Source organism: Notothenia rossii, assembly GCF_949606895.1.
Source record: "Notothenia rossii genome assembly, chromosome: 2".
NCBI classification, from domain to species: domain Eukaryota; kingdom Metazoa; phylum Chordata; class Actinopteri; order Perciformes; family Nototheniidae; genus Notothenia; species Notothenia rossii.
In genome coordinates this window covers 57014407-57038182 of record NC_136904.1, presented here as the reverse complement: position 1 = coordinate 57038182, position 23776 = coordinate 57014407, and the positions used below count along the sequence as shown (strand labels likewise).

The 23776-nt window shown below is 38.9% G+C and overlaps 2 protein-coding genes and 1 long non-coding RNA gene across 6 annotated transcripts; 2 read left to right on the top strand and 1 right to left on the bottom strand.

The window, feature by feature from the left end:
• Positions 1-456: 456 nt before the first annotated feature.
• On the bottom strand, positions 457-2064 carry LOC307028108. Its single transcript, XR_013804840.1, has 2 exons — positions 1060-2064; positions 457-883 (listed from the first exon to the last, which is right to left on the bottom strand). It is a non-coding gene; the product is annotated as an uncharacterized lncRNA (long non-coding RNA).
• Positions 2065-6155: 4091 nt separating this feature from the next.
• LOC307028756 (zinc finger MYM-type protein 1-like) lies at positions 6156-11200 on the top strand. Of its 2 annotated transcripts, XM_079664034.1 has the most exons (4): positions 6156-6463; positions 6553-6660; positions 6936-6983; positions 7224-11200. In XM_079664034.1, the coding sequence occupies exon 4, from the start codon at positions 7316-7318 to the stop codon at positions 9497-9499; it is 2184 nt and encodes a 727-aa protein (XP_079520160.1). In that variant the 5' UTR covers positions 6156-6463; positions 6553-6660; positions 6936-6983; positions 7224-7315; the 3' UTR covers positions 9500-11200. The 2 variants fall into 2 exon arrangements, with proteins under 2 accessions (XP_079520160.1, XP_079520159.1); XM_079664033.1 differs by having other exon boundaries at positions 6156-6660; positions 6939-6983.
• A 2379-nt stretch (positions 11201-13579) lies between these two features.
• On the top strand, positions 13580-23427 carry LOC307028907 (uncharacterized protein). Of its 3 annotated transcripts, none has more exons than XM_079664315.1 (7): positions 13589-14256; positions 15782-15976; positions 20049-20155; positions 21032-21556; positions 21818-21885; positions 22387-22430; positions 23318-23427. In XM_079664315.1, exons 3-7 carry the CDS (start codon positions 20110-20112, stop codon positions 23367-23369), a joined length of 735 nt encoding a protein of 244 aa, XP_079520441.1. In that variant the 5' UTR covers positions 13589-14256; positions 15782-15976; positions 20049-20109; the 3' UTR covers positions 23370-23427. The 3 variants fall into 3 exon arrangements, with proteins under 3 accessions (XP_079520442.1, XP_079520441.1, XP_079520440.1); XM_079664314.1 differs by having other exon boundaries at positions 13917-14256; positions 20049-20206; XM_079664316.1 differs by lacking the exon at positions 20049-20155 and having other exon boundaries at positions 13580-14256.
• Positions 23428-23776: the final 349 nt, after the last annotated feature.

Here is a 23776-nt window from a genome sequence, read left to right as displayed (position 1 = left end):
TAGTATGCAAGTATAGTATAACATATATAAATATTAATTTCATGATAAACATTGTGGAACAATGATGAAAATGTGAATGGAAGTGGCGAGGTAAAACTGACACAAAACAACAACAAACTTTTGCCGAGCCAATGGAGAGTTTCATCAGCAGCACGGGTTACAAACCACCAATGAGCGCTCAGCTCGAGATACCAGCGAGTCGAGAGAGAGAATGATATCTGCATTTTCTCTTTTGGTTTGATTAGAACAGAGGTTCTCAATTGTTTTGCAGCCAAGGACCCCTTACAAGATAGAGAATACACCAAGGACCCCCTCATTCTGATTTATGATTTTGGGCTATATAAATAAAAATGTACTTGACTTGACATGTATGTCCCTTGGAATAATCTGACGTAGCCTATTTTTTTACACTTCTATAGTCTTAGTTATGTGAAAGAACAACACAAGAGAAATGTATTAGAAAGATATTAGATATGTATTAAAAATATTTGCACCATCTCAACACAGAATACCCATAAAACAATCAATCAATTAGCTGCAAGTAACACTGTACCTAAACAAAATATCAAAGGGAAATCAAGAGAAAAGTGATAATTTGAAGTGCATTTCAGAACATACACACACAAACACACACACACACATAAAGATGAAACATCAAGTGTTTCACTCTTAGTTAAAATTAAATGATTTATAAAAGTCTAATCACAAAATAAAGGCAGGCTATAAACAATTGAACACATGCCTGCATTGCAACATATATTAAGTAAATTGCAAAACAACTGCAACTGCATTGTTACAATCCCAAACCACTACTTGTAATGGCAGCCAGCTCTGGACACTATTGGAGTGATGCAAGGCAGTCCATGAAGCTGATTGCTTCTCTCTGCAAGTGAAGACACACATATCAAACTAAATCATCAAATGCAACATATCTGACATTTCTGTTGCTCTCACACACACACACACACACCCACCCACCCACCCACCCACACCCACACCCACACCCACACACACACACACACACACACAGAGATAGAGAGAGAGTTAGCATGCTCTTACCATTAATGTGAGATATGGGCCCGTCTCTCGCTGCACAACTTCTCCATCCTTGGAGAAGTAGATGAGAGGCATACACGTAGGTCGTTCTCCACTTCCATCCGAGCCCTGTACTTGGTCTTCATGGAGGTCAGCGCTGAGAATGATGACTCGCACAGGTATGTGGTTGGAAAGGGGAGCAACACCCGCATGGCAACAGCAGCGATTTCCGGATACTCCTGTTCAACTGAAGGCCAAAAGTCCACATAACCCCCTTGGCCGAACCGGATTCTCAGCGTCCCGTCGTATGCCAGGTCCAGCAGCTCCTCCTCTGCTTTTCCACTGAGACCCCGCGCTGATGTATGGGCAACGAAGGGGTCGCGCACCCAGTCCCAGGCATCGGTGTCAACGTCAGTGAAATAGTCATTGAAATAGTCACCAAGGGAGGCAAGATGCAAACCGATTGTATTTTTCACAATCTCAGCTGGTATTTGGTTTGTGTCCAAAAACTCTGTGCAACAAGTCCTCCAACTAATACGACCAAATAGGTACCGCGGTGAATTTAGTTTTAGGTTGGATATTCGACGGACATTCGAGGACCCGCCAGCAGCGTCAGTTTCCTGGACCCGCCGGCAGCGTCAGTTTAACGGGGAGATCTTCTCCGCGAAACGAGGCTTTCACTTAGGGACCATCAACAAATGACATTTACAATTACACAAGAAAAATGTTCTTTTTAATAAATCGACAGCTTCTCGATCGTGTGAATGTGAAGCAAATTCACCCTAGTGCATACATTTATTGAACAAACCTCTTTTTATTGCATTTTAATACTTTAAATAGGTTTTATTAATATTTTTGATGGAAACATTTGCTTATTTCTTCAATAACTTCCAGGTCATGTGACCGATTCACTCAAAATCAGTGCTGGGGCAAAGAACTACACTGGCTGCATAGGACACACCTCTTTTTATTGCATTTTAATAGTCTAAATATTTTTATATTAATATTTTTATGGAAAAATTAGCTTATTTCTTCAATACCTTCCAGGTCATGTGAACTAATCACTCAAAATCAATGCTGGGTCAAAGAACTACACTGGCCGCATAGGACACACCTCTTTTTATTGCATTTTAACACTCTAAATATTTTTTATTAATATTTTGATGGAAAAATGAGCTTATTTCTTCAATACCTTCCAGGTCATGTGACCGATTCACTCAAAATCAGTGCTGGGTCAAAGAACTACACTGGTTGCATAGGACACACCTCTTTTTATTGCATTTTAATAGTCTAAATATTTTTATATTAGTATTTTGATGGGAAAATGAGCTTATTTCTTCAATACCTTCCAGGTCATGTGACCTAATCACTCAAAATCAATGTTGGGTCAAAGAACTACACTGGTTGCATAGGACACACCTCTTTTTATTGCATTTTAACACTCTAAATATTTTATATTAATATTTTAATGGAAATATTAGCTTATTTCTTCAATACCTTCCAGGTCATGTGACCTAATCACTCAAAATCAATGTTGGGTCAAAGAACTACACTGGCCGCATAGGACACACCTCTTTTTATTGCATTTTAACACTCTAAATATTTTTTATTAATATTTTGATGGAAAAATGAGCTTATTTCTTCAATACCTTCCAGGTCATGTGACCGATTCACTCAAAATCAGTGCTGGGTCAAAGAACTACACTGGCTGCATAGGACACACCTCTTTTTATTGCATTTTAATAGTCTAAATATTTTTATATTAGTATTTTGATGGGAAAATGAGCTTATTTCTTCAATACCTTCCAGGTCATGTGACCTAATCACTGAAAATCAATGTTGGGTCAAAGAACTACACTGGCTGCATAGGACACACCTCTTTTTATTGCATTTTAACACTCTAAATATTTTTATATTAATATTTTAATGGAAAAAATTACCTTATTTCTTCAATACCTTCCAGGTCATGTGACCTAATCACTCAAAATCAATGTTGGGTCAAAGAACTACACTGGCTGCATAGGACACACCTCTTTTTTATTGCATTTTAACACTCTAAATATTTTTTATTAATATTTTGATGGAAAAATGAGCTTATTTCTTCAATACCTTCCAGGTCATGTGACCGATTCACTCAAAATCAGTGCTGGGTCAAAGAACTACACTGGCTGCATAGGACACACCTCTTTTTATTGCATTTTAATAGTCTAAATATTTTTATATTAGTATTTTGATGGAAAAATTAGCTTATTTCTTCAATACCTTCCAGGTCATGTGACCTAATCACTCAAAATCAATGTTGGGTCAAAGAACTACACTGGCTGCATAGGACACACCTCTTTTTATTGCATTTTAACACTCTAAATATTTTATATTAATATTTTGATGGAAAAATTAGCTTATTTCTTCAATACCTTCCTGGTCATGTGACCGATCCACTCAAAATCAATGTTGTGTCAAAGAACTACACTGGCTAAATAGGACACACCTCTTTTTATTGCATTTTAATACTTAAAATATTTTTATATTAATATTTTAATGCGAAATTGAGCTTATTTCTTCAATACCTTCCAGGTCATGTGACCTAATCACTCAAAATCAATGCTGGGCCAAAGAACTACACTGGCTGAATAGGACACACCTCTTTTTATTGCATTTTAAATACTTAAATAATTTGTATATTAATATTTTGATGCAAAAATTTGCTTATTTCTTCAATACCTTCCAGGTCATGTGACCGATTCACTCAAAATCAATGTTGGGTCAAAGAACTACACTGGCTGAATAGGACACACCTCTTTTTATTCCATTTTAATACTTAAAATATTTTTATATTAATATTTGAATGCAAAATTGAGCTTATTTCTTCAATACCTTCCAGGTCATGTGACCTAATCACTCAAAATCAATGCTGGGCCAAAGAACTACACTGGCTGAATAGGACACACCTCTTTTTATTGCATTTTAATACTTAAATAATTTGTATATTAATACTTTGATGCAAAAATTAGCTTATTTCTTCAATACCTTCCAGGTCATATGACCGATTCACTCAAAATCAGTGCTGGGTCAAAGAACTACACTGGCTGCATAGGACACACCTCTTTTTATTGCATTTTAATAGTCTAAATATTTTTATATTAGTATTTTGATGGGAAAATGAGCTTATTTCTTCAATACCTTCCAGGTCATGTGACCTAATCACTGAAAATCAATGTTGGGTCAAAGAACTACACTGGCTGCATAGGACACACCTCTTTTTATTGCATTTTAACACTCTAAATATTTTATATTAATATTTTAATGGGAAAATTACCTTATTTCTTCAATACCTTCCAGGTCATGTGACCTAATCACTCAAAATCAATGTTGGGTCAAAGAACTACACTGGCTGCATAGGACACACCTCTTTTTATTGCATTTTAACACTCTAAATATTTTTTATTAATATTTTGATGGAAAAATGAGCTTATTTCTTCAATACCTTCCAGGTCATGTGACCGATTCACTCAAAATCAGTGCTGGGTCAAAGAACTACACTGGCTGCATAGGACACACCTCTTTTTATTGCATTTTAATAGTCTAAATATTTTTATATTAGTATTTTGATGGAAAAATTAGCTTATTTCTTCAAGACCTTCCAGGTCATGTGACCTAATCACTCAAAATCAATGTTGGGTCAAAGAACTACACTGGCTGCATCGGGCACACCTCTTTTTATTGCATTTTAATACTTTAAATATTTTTATATTAATATTTTGATGGAAAAATTAGCTTATTTCTTCAAGACCTTCCAGGTCATGTGACCTAATCACTCAAAATCAATGTTGGGTCAAAGAACTACACTGGCTGCATCGGGCACACCTCTTTTTATTGCATTTTAATACTTTAAATATTTTTATATTAATATTTTGATGGAAAAATTAGCTTATTGCTTCAATGGAGGATCCTTTGACCTAAGATGTTCATCGTCATAACCACACTGTAGCTATGTTCGTATTACAAATAAAAACCTTGAACCTTGATTCATGAATTAAAGTGCTACTTGTTGTTTTGCCCGCTGACCGGCTGGTCCTGTTGCTCGTCTTTTTTTTGTAACTAGCTGATGCTCAATCTAATCCTGTTCTTCAAAGTCACTGTCGGACTCAGAATTCTCAGAAATGTGACCCACACATTCTGATACACCTTCCCCTTCCTCTACATCATCGTCAAATGGTTCTCTCTCTTCCAAAATCATTTGCAAGGCCCTCTGAGCAGAGCATAATTTGGCCATCTTGATCAGTTGTGATAAGACACACACACACAAACACACACACACACACACACACACACACACACACACACACTCGCGGGCTTCCCCCAGACCAGTAATCCAAACGAAAATATCTTCCCTCCGTACTATTTTGATAATTTGCTCCGCTAATAATCAATCAGATCGATCCAGAGAAGAGGAAACTTTGAAGGCCTTTTTCTCAAAATGATGACTCTGTAACAGTCATTATATAATGTGACATATTTTGCTTAATATTTGGAGTACAAAAACAATCGTCGTGGCGTAGGTGTTACTCTCATCTATCTCAGATAGAAGATATGATTGGAGACGACCAGCCAATCAGAATTGACCTTCTCGAGTTCTCCGATTGGTTGGTTTTGTGGCACATTTGTAACGCTGTGACAACTTGAGCGAGCAGGCAGGCAAAGCTGAGCGCTCAACTGTGGTGCCTTCAGTTTGCATGATGTCTGGCAAAAAAAGGACATACGCCTCTGGTGATCAAAAACGAAAAAATAGAAAACTTAATGAAGAAAAAAGGCAAGACAATAAAAGTATGTAACTTCATATTATGGCTCTGTCTCCTGTCCTGTGTCCCACTAACAATAGTTGGATAACTTGGATTTGGGAGTATTCTAACTTACTTACTACTACTACTTACTTTCTAGCTAATGTTACAGCTAGCTAACTAGCCAAGTTATCATTATTATCTCAGCCTTTCTGTAGAATAATGCGATGCTATTAACGTTACTGATTAATTTACTTTAGAAAAATTTAGCTCAGCCAGCAAGTCACACTCGTAGCTAATGTTAGCTAGGTATATGTGCTTGTTTCATATTTTGACCAAGTAAACCAATTTCCCCTGGGATTAATAAAGTACTATCTATCTATCTATCTATCTATCTATCTATCTATCTATCTATCGAACTATCCAAACATCATTGTGTGGGTTCTAAGTTCATGTAAATGCAAGTATTCATTGGCTGAATATTGAATTAGCTATATAAAGCTAGTATGTTCCATTTGATGTTCCATTTCAAGTCTGTTTCCATAAAGCTTAACTCTGTAACATACTCTCCTCAGGAGCACTTCTGAAGTACTTTGGAAGCCCACAGCAGGTGCCAGCACACACCACAACGTCCACTGAGGACACTGTTGGTGAGTTCAAATGGGCCCAAAGTGAGAGCTTTCTGAATTTGGAATATTAAGTCATTACATTACGAATCATATATTTCTTTATTCCATAGCAGGTCAATCAACCTCCACCGCTGCTGTTGGTGAATGTGAAACCACAAGGTCAGCTGTTGGCACCAGTGACTCCGATGTCATCCAAGAAACCGCCTCAGACAATGCTGGTAAATGATGTGTTAAGTGTATAGATTAAGCCCATAGAGCTAGCTACAATTGCCATTTGTCGAAGTTCTATTGAGCAAGCTCGCTGTTCATTGCTTATAATAAATATCTGTCATGCATGGGGCAGGAGTTTGATGATACCTGTTTTTAAGGACTGATTCTGGATCAGCACTTTGGAGCTATCTCAAAAGCAGCGCCATAGTGGTGAAAAGACAGCTGATCTAGAGACAGTCCTATAGTCATATATTAAACAATGATATACTTCTTTATTCCATAGCAGTTCCATCAACTTCCATCACTGAAGAAACCACCTCTGACAATGCTGGTAAGTTTAGGCCTACATCGAAGAGACCTTAACTTTGTTTGTCAAGAAAAGCAAAGCACTATATGTCCAATCAATCATGGTATTATTATTATTATTATTATTATTATTATTATTATTATTATGAATATTATTATTACTATTGTGTTCAATCATTCAACTGTGTTGTTCATTGCCAGGAACATCAACTTGTAAACATGTCAAGTAACAAAAACTTATTTTTTTAAATTAATTTCCCTATAGGTATTTCTGTACCCATTGAAGTTGAGAGCAGTACCATTACGCCTACTACACCTACCTCTGTAACTTCTACTCCTTTTCTCTCTGGTTCACCAATGGATCCAACTGGGTGGCCATCAGTACTTAACGATCACGTACGTACAGATCTGGTGATTAGGGGGCCAGTACAGGTGGACAGAGATTTTGTATTCCCGAAAACACCAAACAACAGAAGCTTTCATTATCATTACATGTTTAGAACACTTGTAAATGGTGAGAAAGTTAAGCGAAGCTGGTTAATATACTCCAAGAACAATGATTCAGTCTACTGCTTTTGCTGCAAGTTGTTTTCCAAGAAATCATTAAAGCTCATAACAGAGGGACAACAGGACTGGGTGAATATTGGCGCATTACTGAAGCTACACGACAACAGCCCAGATCATGTGAAAAGTGTGTTGACTTGGAAGGAACTAGAGCTCCGTCTTAGAAAAGGGAAGACAATAGACAAAACAGAGTTGTACCTCCTGGAGGCAGAGAAGAAGAGGTGGAGAGAGGTGCTCATTCGGTTGGTTTCCATCATCCAATCTCTAGCAGAAAGGAACCTGGGACTTAGAGGGACTGTTGACACCCTGCATAACCACAACAACGGGAATTTCCTCAAAGAAGTTGAGCTAATTGCCAAGTTTGACTCTGTTCTGAAAGAACACATCAGACGCATTGACAGTGGAGGAAATTACACTACATACTTGGGTAAAACAATCCAAAATGAACTCATGTCCTGTATCAGTGACACAATACTTGCAGCAATGGTGGCTGAAATCAAAGAGTCCAAGTATTTTGCCATCATTTTGGATTGCACCCCAGACGTCAGCCACCAGGAGCAGATAACTGTTGTGATTCGAACAGTGAGTGTGAAGAAAAGGACTGAGATCAGGGAGCACTTTCTGGGGTTCATCATAGCCCCTGCATCCACAGGGCTTGGTTTGTCTACACTCATTTTGAACAGGCTGGAGGAGCTGAAGATCCCCTTTGAGGACTGCAGAGGACAATCCTATGACAATGGTGCAAACATGAAGGGCAGAAATAAAGGGGTGCAGGCCAGGCTGTTGGAGAAGAATCCTCGAGCTCTGTATGTTCCTTGTGCAGCCCACACACTGAATTTGATGGTGGCGGATTCAGCCAAAGGATCAATAGATGCTACTTGCTTCTTTGGTAATGTTCAGAAGCTGTACACCTTGTTTTCAGGTTCTCCCCAGAGGTGGACCATCCTAAAAAAACATGTGTACATCACTCTCAAGTCCTGGAGTGAGACGCGGTGGGAGAGCAGAGTGAATAGCATCGAGCCGTTGCGCTACCAAACGAATAAGGTCAGGGAGGCTTTGCTAGAGGTGAGGGAAAACGCAAATGATCTCATGGTCAGAATTGAGGCCCAATCCCTGGCAGAAGAAATTGGATCATTTAGATTCCAAATCTGCACTGTTGTCTGGTATGATATTCTGTCAAAGATCAATACAGTTAGCAAGCTCCTTCAGTCTGTCAACATGCAGCTGGATGTTGCGGTCAGTCTCTTAGACAAAACCAAAGCATCGCTGGTAACCTACAGGGCCACTGGGTTCACAGATGCTCAGGCCACAGCAAAAGAGCTCTGTGGAAATATGAATGTTGAGGCAGTGCTGAAAGAAAAGAGGCTGCGGAGCAAAAAGAGGCATTTTGCCTACGAGGCAGCTGACGAGGCAGTGGCTGATGCCATGACGAGACTGGAAACAGGATTCTTTAATGTTGTGGTGGACTGTGGCATCCAGTCTTTGGAGGACAGATTCAAGTCCCTGGGGGAAGTAAGAGACAAGTTTGGAGTGCTTCACAACTTCCATAATCTGGATGATGAGTCACTTACAGACCAATGTGCCCTGCTGGGAAAAACATTGACCTGTGGCGAAGAGGCAGACGTTGACTGGAGAGAGCTAGCCATGGAGATGCAAAGCCTTCCAGAGCTTCCCAAAGAAGATATGACCACATTGGAGATGCTCACCTTCTTAAATGAAAACGAGCTGTGTGAGATCTATCCAAATCTTTGGATAGCGCTGAGAATAGCCTGTACCCTTCCAGTGACAGTGGCGTCCGCAGAGAGATGCTTCTCGAAGCTCAAACTGATAAAAACATACTTGAGGTCCTCCATGGCCCAGGATCGCCTGAGTGGAATGGCAATAATCAGCATAAACCACCAGATTGGCAGCCAGATCTCCTATGATCAGGTCATCAATGACTTTGCCTCCAGGAAAGCAAGAAGAGAACAATTCTGACTGTACGTACGAGAGGAACATTTGTATTTGCATTTGTTTTTTTACATTTCATTTCATTGTTAAGCAGTTTGTTTTGCACATATTATTTAATCCTTTAAAGGTATTTTTGGATCTATTTATATATTCTATTTAGTGTTGAGTGTTTTTTATTAAAAATATCTATCTTTGAACAGTGATGGTCACTTTGTCAGTCTTTTTATTCTGTACTGTCAGTTCATCAGTGCTATCTGATATGACTACTTTATTCAAGTTTATGTTCATTTGTCAGAGTACTTTTGATCCCCTAAAATGGGGGATCAAATGTAATATTGGACAAATTAACATACACTTCAACAAAGTAGTCATATTTAATACTTGGTCACAGTATGCACTTTAACCTCATAGTCCTTGTTTCATTTCAAATCTAATGTGCTGGAGTACAGACTCAGAGCCACAACAACAAAACATATGTCACTGAGGACTGAGGAATTTCTATATTTCTGTTCACTGAGTTTATATAGTCATTAGTTATAGCCTAGGTAGTTATTTGTAGTCAATTTAAAGACTGTGCTGCTCTTCTCAGGTCCCACTTTAGTGTTTACATGCTTATTTGTACAATATGTGTGCTCATACTAACATCATAAGACAAAAGTTGGTTCCGTGTTGTGTGTAGTGAGAACGCGCTAGAGTGAAGGGGGCCCCCAAACAAAATCTTGCTTAGGGCCCCCAAAAGTCTAGGGCCAGCCCTGCACCAGGTAAATAAATATGAATATATGTATATGTATATATGGGTGTCTGTATGTATATATATATATATGTATTTATATAGAAGCTGACATACATGTATTGTTATCTTGTTTCAGTCTTTGATGAGCACACTTATTGTGCTATGTGTGCTGCCTTAAGGCCTCCAGGATCTGGATCTCCCATCACAGACTGGATGAGCTGTTGTGAAGAAAATGTGTAATTGTGATGTCTACATTTATTTATTTATTTAACAGGGACAGTGCACATTAATGAACATTTCTGTAAATATGCCAGAGTTAGCCAAGAGGCTATTTTTCATCTGTAGTCCCTGGACAGATTTTAAAAGTCAACCTAAAACACATTTAATTTTAAACAACTAAATACAATACATTTAAAAAATGCAACACTCACTACTGGAATACTTAAATCAAAAAATGTAAAAGACAGAACAATAAAACAAAAAAAATAAAACAAAACAATAGAGCATGTTAAAACACAGGGAGTGGGTTTTAAGGAGTAGATGATTGTGTCAGCTGATTCCTCACTAACACTTGAGTATTAAGACAACTGAATGGTAATCTAAGGTACAAATATATTATAAATACATTATTTATTTCACTTCAACAGGTTCAGTGTGATGACTGCTAACGATGGTACCATGCCCAGTGTCTGGCAATGGACAGCAGAGACCTTAAAAAGGCAGAGACAGGATATTGGAAATGTCCTTTGTGCAAGTAATACTTGAAATGTGCTCAATGATGACGATTAGTAAAACATGTGTCCTGTGTAGCCTTGTTTGTATTACTTTCTGATCATTAATCACTGGGTCACATGACAGGGAAGCTATAGAAAAAACCCTGAATTTGTAATAGAAATATTAATATTAAATAGAGGATGTAATATTATCCGATATAAAGAGCTGTTTCTATTGTGTACAGACTAGTATTCAATTAATAAAGTGATTTTGAGTCATTAGTTAATGAAGAAATAAGCTAATTTTCACATAAAATTATTAATATAAAAGTATTTAGTGGGTTAAAATGGAATAAAAAGAGGTGTGTCCTATTCAGCCAGTGTAGTTCTTTGACCCAACATTGATTTTGAGTGATTATGTCACGACCTGGAAGGTATTGAAGAAATAAGCTAATTTTTCCATCAAAATACTAATATAAAAATATTTAGACTATTAAAATGCAATAAAAAGAGGTGTGTCCTATGCAGCCAGTGTAGTTCTTTGACCCAGCACTGATTTTGAGTGAATCGGTCACATGACCTGGAAGGTATTGAAGAAATAAGGTAATTTTTCCATCAAAAAATGTATATAAATATATTTAGTGTTAAAATGCAATAAAAAGAGGTGTGTCCTATGCAGCCAGTGTAGTTCTTTGACCCAACATTGATTTTGAGTGATTAGGTCACATGACCTGGAAGGTATTGAAGAAATAAGGTAATTTTTCCATTAAAATATTAATATAAAATATTTAGAGTGTTAAAATGCAATAAAAAGAGGTGTGTCCTATGCAGCCAGTGTAGTTCTTTGACCCAGCACTGATTTTGAGTGAATCGGTCACATGACCTGGAAGGTATTGAAGAAATAAGCTCATTTTTCCATCAAAATATTAATAAAAAATATTTAGAGTGTTAAAATGCAATAAAAAGAGGTGTGTCCTATGCGGCCAGTGTAGTTCTTTGACCCAACATTGATTTTGAGTGATTAGGTCACATGACCTGGAAGGTATTGAAGAAATAAGCTAATTTTTGCATCAAAGTATTAATATACAAATTATTTAAGTATTAAAATGCAATAAAAAGAGGTGTGTCCTATTCAGCCAGTGTAGTTCTTTGCCCCAGCATTGATTTTGAGTGAATCGGTCACATGACCTGGAAGGTATTGAAGAAATAAGCTCAATTTCGCATTCAAATATTAATATAAAAATATTTTAAGTATTAAAATGCAATAAAAAGAGGTGTGTCCTATTCAGCCAGTGTAGTTCTTTGACACAACATTGATTTTGAGTGGATCGGTCACATGACCTGGAAGGTATTGAAGAAATAAGCTCATTTTTCCATCAAAATATTAATATAAAATATTTAGAGGGTTAAAATTGAATAAAAAGAGGTGTGTCCTATTCAGCCGGTGTAGTTCTTTGACCCAACATTGATTTTGAGTGAATCTGTCACATGACCTGGAAGGTATTGAAGAAATAAGCTCATTTTTGCATCAAAATATGAATATACAAATTATTTAAGTATTAAAATGCAATAAAAAGAGGTGTGTCCTATTCAGCCAGTGTAGTTATTTGACCCAACATTGATTTTGAGTGAATCGGTCCCATGACCTGGAAGGTATTGAAGAAATAAGCTAATTTTTCCATCAAAATATTAATATAAAATATTTAGAAGGTTAAAATGGAATAAAAAGAGGTGTGTCCTATTCAACCAGTGTCGTTCTTTGACCCAACATTGATTTTGAGTGAATCGGTCACATGACCTGGAAGGTATTGAAGAAATAAGCTAATTTTTGCATCAAAATATTAATATACAAATTATTTAAGTATTAAAATGCAATAAAAAGAGGTGTGTCCTATTCAGCCAGTGTAGTTCTTTGGCCCAGCATTGATTTTGAGTGATTAGGTCACATGACCTGGAAGGTATTGAAGAAATAAGCTCAATTTCGCATTCAAATATTAATATAAAAATATTTTAAGTATTAAAATGCAATAAAAAGAGGTGTGTCCTATTTAGCCAGTGTAGTTCTTTGACACAACATTGATTTTGAGTGGATCGGTCACATCATCAGGAAGGTATTGAAGAAATAAGCTCATTTTTCCATCAAAATATTAATATAAAATATTTAGAGGGTTAAAATGAAATAAAAAGAGGTGTGTCCTATTCAGCCGGTGTAGTTCTTTGACCCAACATTGATTTTGAGTGGATCGGTCACATGACCAGGAAGGTATTGAAGAAATAAGCTCATTTTTCCATCAAAATATTAATATAAAATATTTAGAGGGTTAAAATTGAATAAAAAGAGGTGTGTCCTATTCAGCCGGTGTAGTTCTTTGACCCAACATTGATTTTGAGTGAATCGGTCACATGACCTGGAAGGTATTGAAGAAATAAGCTCATTTTCGCATTAAAATATTAATATTAAAATATTTTAAGTATTAAAATGCAATAAAAAGAGGTGTGTCTTATTTAGCCAATGTAGTTCTTTGACCCAACATTGATTTTGAGTGATTAGGTCACATGACCTGGAAGTTATTGAAGAAATAAGCAAATGTTTCCATCAAAACTATTAATAAAACGTATTTAAAGTATTAAAATGTGTGTTCAATAACTGTATGCTCTGGAGTGAATTTGCTTCATATTCGCATCATGATCGAGAAGCTGTCGATTTATTAAAAATAACATTTTTCTTGTGTAATTGTAAAAGTCATTTGTTGATGGTCCCTAAATGAAGCCTCGTTTTGCAGAGAAGATCTCCCCGTTAAACTGACGCTGCTGGCGGGTCCGGGAAACTGACGCTGCTGACGGGTCCGGGAAACTGACGCTGCTGGCGGTTCCGCGAATGTCCGTCGAATATCCAACCTAAAACCAAATTCACCGCGGTCAAATAGGTCGATTGTTTTCCTCGTTTTCCGACCCATTAATACGACCCAGAGCAGCGTTTTCAATCAACGGGTGCGTCAGCCTGTATACCTTTAAGACCCACGGGCGCGTTTTAAATCAACGGGAGGCGGCGTAATGACGTACAACGTCCTCGACAACTTCTGTTAACAACCATCGTTTTTCAGACACGTACACTCTTCAAAAATCACGGCTTTCTGTCGTAGAACAAAACGTGATCCGCCTCTTAAATTTGTGTCGACCACAGACCTTATTTCGAGCTATTTTCCCAAATCCTATGGAGAAATCTCATTGGTTCTGACGCGAGGGAACCGGAAGTGGTCAAATGCTAACTCACCGGGGTTTTGGACTCGTCACTGCATCAGACAACATCCATTTATTTCCCAGACAAGCTAATAAACGTGAGTAGTCAGATATCAAAAGTATATTCATTTTGGGATATGTATTATGTTGTTTTATTTTGTCGTCTAGTACAGTGACTAAGATTACTATGTTTACCTAGGAATAATGATAGCAAAGCTAAATTAGCCAAAAGTAGAATCAGCTAACGTTAACGTGAGCATGGAAGTTATGTGATCCATCGGTTCATGCGGTTGATCCAAATGTTATCAAACGTCACATTCTTTATAACTATATTAAATACTATTTATCTATTAAGTGAAGAGTGACCAGGGGTGTAATACTGCCGGAACACCGCTCCGGCACCTAAAACGGGGATGGTTGTTAGCATCTGGTGCTAGCTAGCTATGATAACGGATAGGCTAAGAGGCTAATGTACCTAATGTAATGTTTACACAGTTAACTTTAGTCTAAGTTATCTCAGTGGGTCTGAAACAGTTTGGTCACCATATATGGAAATACATATTTCCAAGGCACACTTTTATATTATTGTAATGTTCCACAATAGGAGTCGGAAATTCAAGTTCTTAGGTTCAATAGCTCCTTTGGTAGTATACAAATACAGGTTCATAGGTCACAGGTTGCAGGTCGCAGGTTCAACGTCACACAGCACCCTAAAAAAAATCGAATGAATCTAAAACATCGATGAAATCATTACAATTCATACTATTGGACATACAACAAATGCATAAAAAAACAAAACAGTAAATAGTTAAATATGCACAAAGATACATTTAAAAAAAGTATTATTCTTATCATTTTTTTTATTATTGAAATGTATACAGTTAAGTTTCATATGGGTGTTGACAGATGTATCCATAGATTTAGTTAATTTTGCCCTCAAGTGCACAAGATTGATGCATTTAACTTCACGGGGGCCTCCGGACCCCCCTAGAGGACATGAGGTCCACCCCCACTTAAAACATATTCACATGGATAGGATACTAAATACATGTGCACACTTTTTATATAGTAACCTTTGTACCTCAGCAGGAGGGAGTTAGTTTATTATAAAGGTCCTTCACTGATCACTTAACTATCACGCAGCTGTGTGCAGCATTTACTGTAAGAATCACACATTTATTCAATAATGCAGACTTAATAAATGACCATTCTTTGTTGATTCTGGCTGGAGTGTTAATTGACAGTAGTTACATAAGCTTCAAAACAAGCCACAACTGCGCGTGCACACGTGCAGAACTTATAGAATTAGCAATACACCCCTGCTAATGATGATTTTAGTATTATTTTCTGTGATGATGGAGCATCAACTTTTGGATCAACCAGATATTTACAGATTAGGGTTGTCCATAACAGTCAATTTAAACATGTGACTGACTCTGTATAACATTGTTTTCCTTACTCTTGTGATTTTTGTTCATCCTATCTAAAAGATAAAAAAACATGAGTTCATTGTTTTAACAAGATTTTTCACGATATAATAAAATACATGAATCCTGTAAACATTTGTAGTATAGTATTCTTATTTTTGGTATTCCCTGACATTATCTGTGTTTCTGTTTACAGATGCCTACTCAAAAAGTGTGCCAGACATGCAGGCAAAGCATAGGAGTAGCAAGTAAAAAATGCAAACAATGTGGTGCCATCCAACCCTACAAAGAGAAACTCTCCAAGCAAAAAGAAAAGGTTGCACAGGAGTGGAAGGCCACGCAACAGAAAAACCACAGTGTCAACAAAGTGTATGACTCGACACATTTACTGGTAAGCTTTTTTCTCTTGCAGATGTCAGTTATCATAAAAAAGTGTGTAAATAATCCCTGATCTTAATCTTTTTATACAAATTGTTAAATTACTGAATTGATTTATACTTTCCAACAGTCGCCCTCATTTACTTTTTAAAAATAATCCTAATTTCTTAAGTAAGTTTATGTGAGAAGTACAGACTAGTGCACGATTACTGCACTTCATGTAATGTGTTAAGCAAAATTGTTGTCACCGTTGTATTTAAAGCTGTAAAGGCATAACACATTTTTTCGAACTGATGTTAGATAGTGTTTGTACTTGCAAGCACCCAGTTTTAGTAAAACATTATTTCTTAACCAGAAGTAACATAGTTCAGGCCAGTGGTAATTCCTAGAATCAGAGCTTCAATGTACATGTTTTTCTAATTATATCTTACAAAAAAACCTGCATTTTGGTGTTTTATATTTTATTTTGGAACTTCATGGTATGGAAAACACATAATTATGTGACTATGGTTTCCAAAAGTAAAATAAATGAAATATCATATACATTTTTGAATAAATGGTAAAACCAAGAATGTCACAGAATCAAAACCAGCCCATATTAATATAGTGCTTGAAAGACAATCAAGACCTGGAAAGAGTTAGTATTAATAAAGAGGCCCTTAAAAGCACTTTCATTAAGCTTACCAGAGTCTCTGACTTTGAGCCGTGTTCGAACAGTCATTTAAAAATTCCCCTGTAACACCAGCTTTACATCTGAAGTGCTGTTAATGCGGAACTTTGAACCTGAAATGATATAGGTTATAGCTTGCTGACATGTTTCAAAGCTAAATGTAGCTTATTCAGATATCTGAATGTGAGAATTAAATGGACAAATATTAGGCATGCCAGAAACTGACCATGATCAAAATCGGACAGCCCTGGCGAATATTAATTGATTATTCGCCGCCGAATTGAAACTAAGCCAGGAAAAAAAAGAAATACATAAATAATAATAAAAATATATATAAATAAAATCGAATTTTAAAAATAATTTTCGATTATGGAGACTGTAACGAATATTCGAAAAATAGAATAATCGCTGGCATCCCTAACCCATATAAAAATAACTATGCCCATGTAATAGTTATATAGTCCCCCACCAGGCGCCTTGGGGGACTTCTTGGAGGAGTTAGATAATCTCCTCTCACACATCCCTGAAACTGGCCCTCCCGCTGTACTTCTCGGAGATTTCAACCTCCAGACAGGGAAGATATCTGAACTAACATCTCTGTTAACCACCTTTGCTTTCTCACTGTCTCCATCCCCACCAACTCATAAAGCTGGCAATGTCCTTGATCTCATATTCTCAAGGAACTGCTCTACTTCTAACCTCTCTGTAAACCCGCTCCACACATCCGATCACTTCTTCATTTCATTCTCTCTACCCCTTTCCAAACATAACAACCTCATCTCTTCTAACTCTGCTCCTGTCCGCCGTAACCTCCGTTCCCTCTCCCCCTCTACCTTTGCCTCATCGGTGCTCTCAGCCCTCCCTTCCTCTGACTCGTTCCAACTCCTGCCTCCAAACGCTGCTGCAAAAACTCTCCTCTCTACTCTCTCATCCTCTCTGGACTCTCTCTGTCCTCTCACATCGCGGCCGGCTCGTCAGTCCCCTCCTGCTCCCTGGCTAAATGACGCACTGCGTGCTAATAGAACCATCCTTCGGGCAGCAGAGCGGAAATGGTGGAAATCCAAACACCATGACGACCTCCTAACCTATCAGGCTCTCCTCTCCTCTTTCTCTGCTTCCATCTCTCAGGCAAAAAGCACTTTCTTTCAAGATAAGATCCAATCTTCCTATTCCAATCCCAAAAAACTATTTTCTATCTTCTCCACCCTCTTGGACCCTCCCAAAGCACCTCCCCCCTCCTCCCTTCTGTCAAGCGACTTTGTTAACCACTTTGAAAAAAAGGTTGATGATATTCGCTCTTCCTTTTCTGACTCACCTTTACTCACCGCTGGGTCACCAGACCCTCCCTTCACCCACACACTGACCTCCTTCTCCCCTCTCTCTCCAAGTGAGGTTCTTACCCTCGTTACCTCTGCCCGTCCTACCACCTGTTCTCTGGACCCTATCCCCTCAAACCTCCTTCAGACTATCGCTCCTGATATTCTACCATTTCTCACCCATTTCATCAACACTTCTCTAACTTCTGGTCACTTTCCAAACAGTCTCAAGGAGGCAAGAGTAAACCCTCTCCTTAAGAAACCCACTCTCAATCCGTCTGATGTTATTAACTACAGGCCCGTCTCTCTCCTCCCGTTCCTGTCTAAAACACTTGAACGCGCTGTCTTTAAACAACTCTCCTGTTATCTCCATCAGAACAACCTTCTGGATCCGCACCAGTCTGGTTTCAAGGCAGGTCACTCAACAGAAACTGCTCTCCTTGCTGTCTCTGATGAACTGCACACTGCTAAAGCAGCCTCCCTCTCCTCTGTCATCATCCTTCTGGACCTGTCTGCTGCATTCGACACAGTGAACCATCGGATCCTCCTTCGCACTCTCCAAGAACTTGGAGTTTCAGGCACTGCACTTTCCCTCCTCACCTCATACCTCAACGACCGCACCTACAGGGTTACTTGGAGAGGGTCCGAGTCCGACCCTTGTCAATTAACTACAGGGGTCCCTCAGGGCTCGGTTCTTGGTCCCCTCCTCTTCTCCCTGTACACAAACTCGCTCGGGTCTGTCATTAGCCCGCATGGTTTTTCATACCACTGCTACGCTGACGACACCCAACTAATTCTGTCCTTTCCCCGCTCAGAGACCCAGGTCGTCGCACGCATCTCTGCTTGCCTAGCAGACATCTCTCGGTGGATGTCTGCTCATCACCTCAAGCTCAACCTTGACAAGACTGAACTGCTCTTCCTTCCGGGAAAAGATTGTCCCACTCTTGACCTAACAATCAACATCGGCACCTCTGTTGTTTCCCCGACTCAGACTGCAAGGAATCTGGGTGTGGTCCTAGATAACAAATTGTCCTTCACTGCAAACATCGCTGCTACAACCCGCTGCTGCAGATACACGCTTTACAACATCAGGAGGATACGTCCCCAGCTGACCCAGACATCAGCGCAGATTCTGGTCCAGGCTCTCGTCATCTCACGCCTAGACTACTGCAACTCCCTCCTGGCTGGTCTACCTGCATGTGCCATCCGACCTCTGCAGCTCATCCAGAATGCAGCGGCTCGTCTGGTCTTCAACCTTCCCAAATTCTCCCACACCACACCGCTCCTCCGCTCCCTTCACTGGCTTCCAGTAACTGCTAGAATCCACTTCAAGACACTGGTACTTGCGTACCATGCTGTGAATGGATCTGGCCCTTCCTACATCCAGGACATGGTTAAACCGTACACCCCAGCACGTGCACTCCGCTCTGCATCAGCCAAACAGCTCGCTGCACCCGCACTGCGAGGGGGACCCAAGTTCCCGTCAGCAAAAACACGTGGGTTTGCTATCCTGGCTCCAAAATGGTGGAATGAGCTCCCCATTGAAATCAGGACAGCAGATAGCTTACACATCTTCCGACGCAAACTGAAAACTCATCTCTTTAGACTCCACTTCGAGCGATAGAATTACTAACAAAGCACTTGTATACTAATAAAGGGCTGGCTTTCTAAATGCCAGTTGAGTAGCACTTGAAATGTTTGGCTCTATGAAACCTGATGTACTTATATGATTCTGTTTTCTTAAAGGTTGTATCTTCCTGGTCGAATGTACTTATTGTAAGTCGCTTTGGATAAAAGCGTCAGCTAAATGCAATGTAATAATGTAAAAAAAAAAGTAATGTAAAAAAAACTCAAAGTGAACCCGAGCTCGATAAACTTCTTTTTTTTTTACAGTTCTTTTTTAGGGGCTCCCCTAAAAGGGGTCTAAAATCACACCTGGTTAATTGTGGGGTGCCTTCCTCAATGTGCACACGTATCACATCAGTGCATTTTTCACTTATGCAAAATAAATGGAGTTATAATGGCTTTAGGTGTGTGAAAATGTTTAGAACTGTTGTGTACATAATATTTCTTGTTTTTTTGTGTCCATTGTGTTCCAGCTTCACAAATGGAAAATGTTAGATCGGCGTCCCATCCTCCTTCTTGCCAAGAGAGGCACAAATGGTTTTTGCCGATTGCATCTGTCCATGGCAAATCGAGACAGAAGGTAACAATGCACTTGTTACCATAAAGAGGATTTACGAAAGCCTAATTAATGGTAAAGTATACAAATCTGCATGCTATATTTCAGCAATTTATCTGTTAACATGTTTTGTAAATTAGTTGCTCAGTTATCTGGTTTTAAATGTAAAAAAATGTGAATCACTGTTTACCAAGTAGTAAAAATATGTCGTTATGTCTTGTTTTGTCAGTTAAAGGGCCCATGTCATGCTTTTCTGGTTATTACCCGTCCCCTTGTGTGTTATGAAGCTTTTCCTGCATGTAAACGGTCTGCAGAGTCACAAACCCTCAAAGTACACCCTGTAGCGAGTAAAACTCTAACACAGAAAATACCTGTCTATGCTGCTCTTTTTCAATTTTTTTCTTCCTGAGTATAGTGACGTAACGGGCATAGTGACGTACCGGCTCACACACACACACTCACTCAGCCTTATCTTTTCTCAGCCGAGGCTCCGCGGATCTCCTCACGCACACACGCACACACACTCACAGCCTGGCTGTGAGTGTGTGTGTGTGTGTGTGCGCTCAGGCTGAGTTCCTCGCTGTCTCGCAGACCCCACACAGCAACCAGGAAACAACACCAGTAATCCAGCTCACACTGTCTGCTCCTCGAGCCTCAAAGGGCGGAGCAGCGAGCCCCCCAACGTCCCGCCAACACGGCACCCAGACCCCACGCAGCATTCTCATCTGTTTGTCCTTACTGGTGTCATTTCCTGGTTGCTAACAAACGCCATTGTAACACAGAATCACTGATGTTCCGCTGTTTCATTTTTAGCTGTAATTACTCAGATTATAAATGTATATGGCGGATTATACTTGGTCATTTACTCACCATGCGTCTACTTTTTTTTCTTCTCAATAGTGACTTTGGCAGTTGAACCTGAGGGCCCTTGTACCACACAGGCAGAAATGGCCGCAGACCCAGGATCAGACTTGTCTGTACCTCTTACCACCGAGACTGACACTGAGTTCACTCTCTTCCTCACTCCTGTGTCCTCCGGCCTGACTCCTGCTCTCTCCTCCGGCCTGACTCCTGCTCTCTCCTCCGGCCTGACTCCTGCTCTCTCCTCCGGCCTGACTCCTGCTCTCTCCTCCGGGCTGACTCCTGCTCTCTCCTCCGGCCTGACTCCTGCTCTCTCCTCCGGCCTGACTCCTGCTCTCTCCTCCGGCCTGACTCTTGCTCTCTCCTCCGGCCTGACTCCTGCTCTCTCCTCCGGGCTGACTCCTGCTCTCTCCTCCGGCCTGACTCCTGCCCTCTCCTCCGGGCTGACTCTTGCTCTCTCCTCCGGGCTGACTCCTGCTCTCTCCTCCGGGCTGACTCCTGCTCTCTCCTCAATGTCTTCCTCACAGAAAAGAAGACCAACGAGGAATAAAGTGGCAATTAATGGTATGTGCGGGTTAATTAGTAATTATCTTATTTACATCGACTGAAACTGTGTTTGATTTTGCACATTGAATTAGTTAAAGAGAGAGAAAACAATCATCGGTACAATTAGAATACACCACCTTTTGTTTTGTTTAAGACTTTGCAGTATCAAAAGTCTCAGTGCCATTTTGAACAGTTTAATTGAGCACAATGTGATGTTAGGCAATGTTTAGGAGGTTATTGCTGAACTTCAACTTATTACCATCTTTTAATTCCTTGCAGAATGTCCCATTCATCAAGGGTCAGACACTTTCCCCTACAACAAACTACTGAGGGAACGAATCAGGGAGGTTTGTTTAGAAAATATTTTTAAATAAATAAACAATGACAATAATGTTTCCGTGGAACCAAGTCTTATCTTATTGGATTTTGGTATACTTTGTTTAAAAGGAGTGTTTCAGTCTTAAGCATGACTGCTAATGTAAATATTGAAATTACAGTAACAATAATTTATTATTAATTTAAGGTTGAGGTACTTGTGTAATGCTTCATGTCGCATTAATGCATCATGTCCAGCCATTTATTTGTATATTACATTTTTTCTTGTAATCCTTTGTAGGTGAATTCCTATTTTTGGCAGTACAAATATTTTTTTAAATAATAATAGTATTCCAAAATATTAAACTGATGGGGAAAATGCTATTGACTATGTTACAGTCCTTCATATGTTTGAGTTAATCGTACCTACTATTATTTCAAATTATCATTTGATTTCACTGGACTTTTTGTATTTACATGTATGACATTTGAAAAAAATGAAGTTTACCTAAAATCTGTGTTTCTTTACTCAGGGCCATACCGAGGTGTTGGTGCAGTGGCAGTCTTGCTCTGGATGGTATGTATCTAATCTGAAGTTTCCTTCAGTGTAGCTGATGGGTCTGGCAGAACAGGGGCCACAAAGTAGTCTTACCAACCAACTTCATCAACCCTGAGATCACTAACTTAAACATTTTGGGTTCCTCAGCAGTAAATTGAATTTAGTTGATCACATGGGGGTGGGGAGCCATGTCATCAATGGCTCTATCAGACGTTTGCGCCATAAAGTAAGACATCCAAGTTCTCTGCCCTTCGTCATTCAGACATCGCGCCCTAGAAACGCTGTCTGATTGTAACACATAAGCAGGGAAGTAGCCTACATTGAAATAGAAATTAAAATATACAATAGAGTTTATCATTGATCAATATCACTAAAGGTTAAATGATTGATATGTGAGGCTGGATGGTATTTGATCTCTTTTGTAATTACTGACTTGTTACATTTGTTCTTAACAATTATACTATAAGTATAGTTAGTAGTAATAAGTAGTATTATTTCTGTGTGCAGTCTTGCAGGCAGTTGTCTAAGTTTAGTGCTGTATGTTTGGGCATTGATAAGACAGCAAATTCAAAGAATTGGTCAAATGAAACATTGACTTTGAAATAAAAAATGTACCTTGTATTATATATGATGTACTTGTTATATATAAATATATACATTATACTGCACTTTCATCATGATATTTTTGAGTGACTTAGTATATCTTCTCATTTGAAATAGCATTGTCAACATACTGTAGAACTACATATTCCAAAAAGTAATACTTTTTGCTGTGTCAGTATTGTCATACTGATATTCTGTACAAACTGTGAAGTCCATTGAGACAAATGTAACATTTGTGATATTGGGCTATATAAATAAACATTGATTGATTGATTGATTGATTGACTGTTTCTGTTTTACAGTGGGGCGAAGTGGAAAAATTCCTGGGAGCCAAAGGAAAACTTTTCCAGTTAAATATGGCTGACTTTTTTTTTTCTATTTTGGAGTAATAAAATACATATAAAAAAACATCTATGTAAGTGTTGTGCCTATTTGTGTTCTTATGTTATCAGTGAGCTGAAGCCAAGACAAATACAAATATGTTTTAAGTGTATCCATACAAACTCATTCTCTAAAACTGTCATGATTGGTCTGTTGTGAATGACACCCATGAGGAAAAAGGTCCTATACATTATATCACATCGGCAGGGCTGTGATGTGATGAAGCCCTCGCGAGCGTCGACGGGGGGGTGGTGTGTAAACCCTGGACACACCAAGCCGATTACAGCTAGTGGAGCCTCGCAGCAGAAACTGTGGCGCGCTCAATTGCGCCGCATTTGCGCATCAGATGAGGCTCCCTCCACAAGATGAGGGCGAGAGGC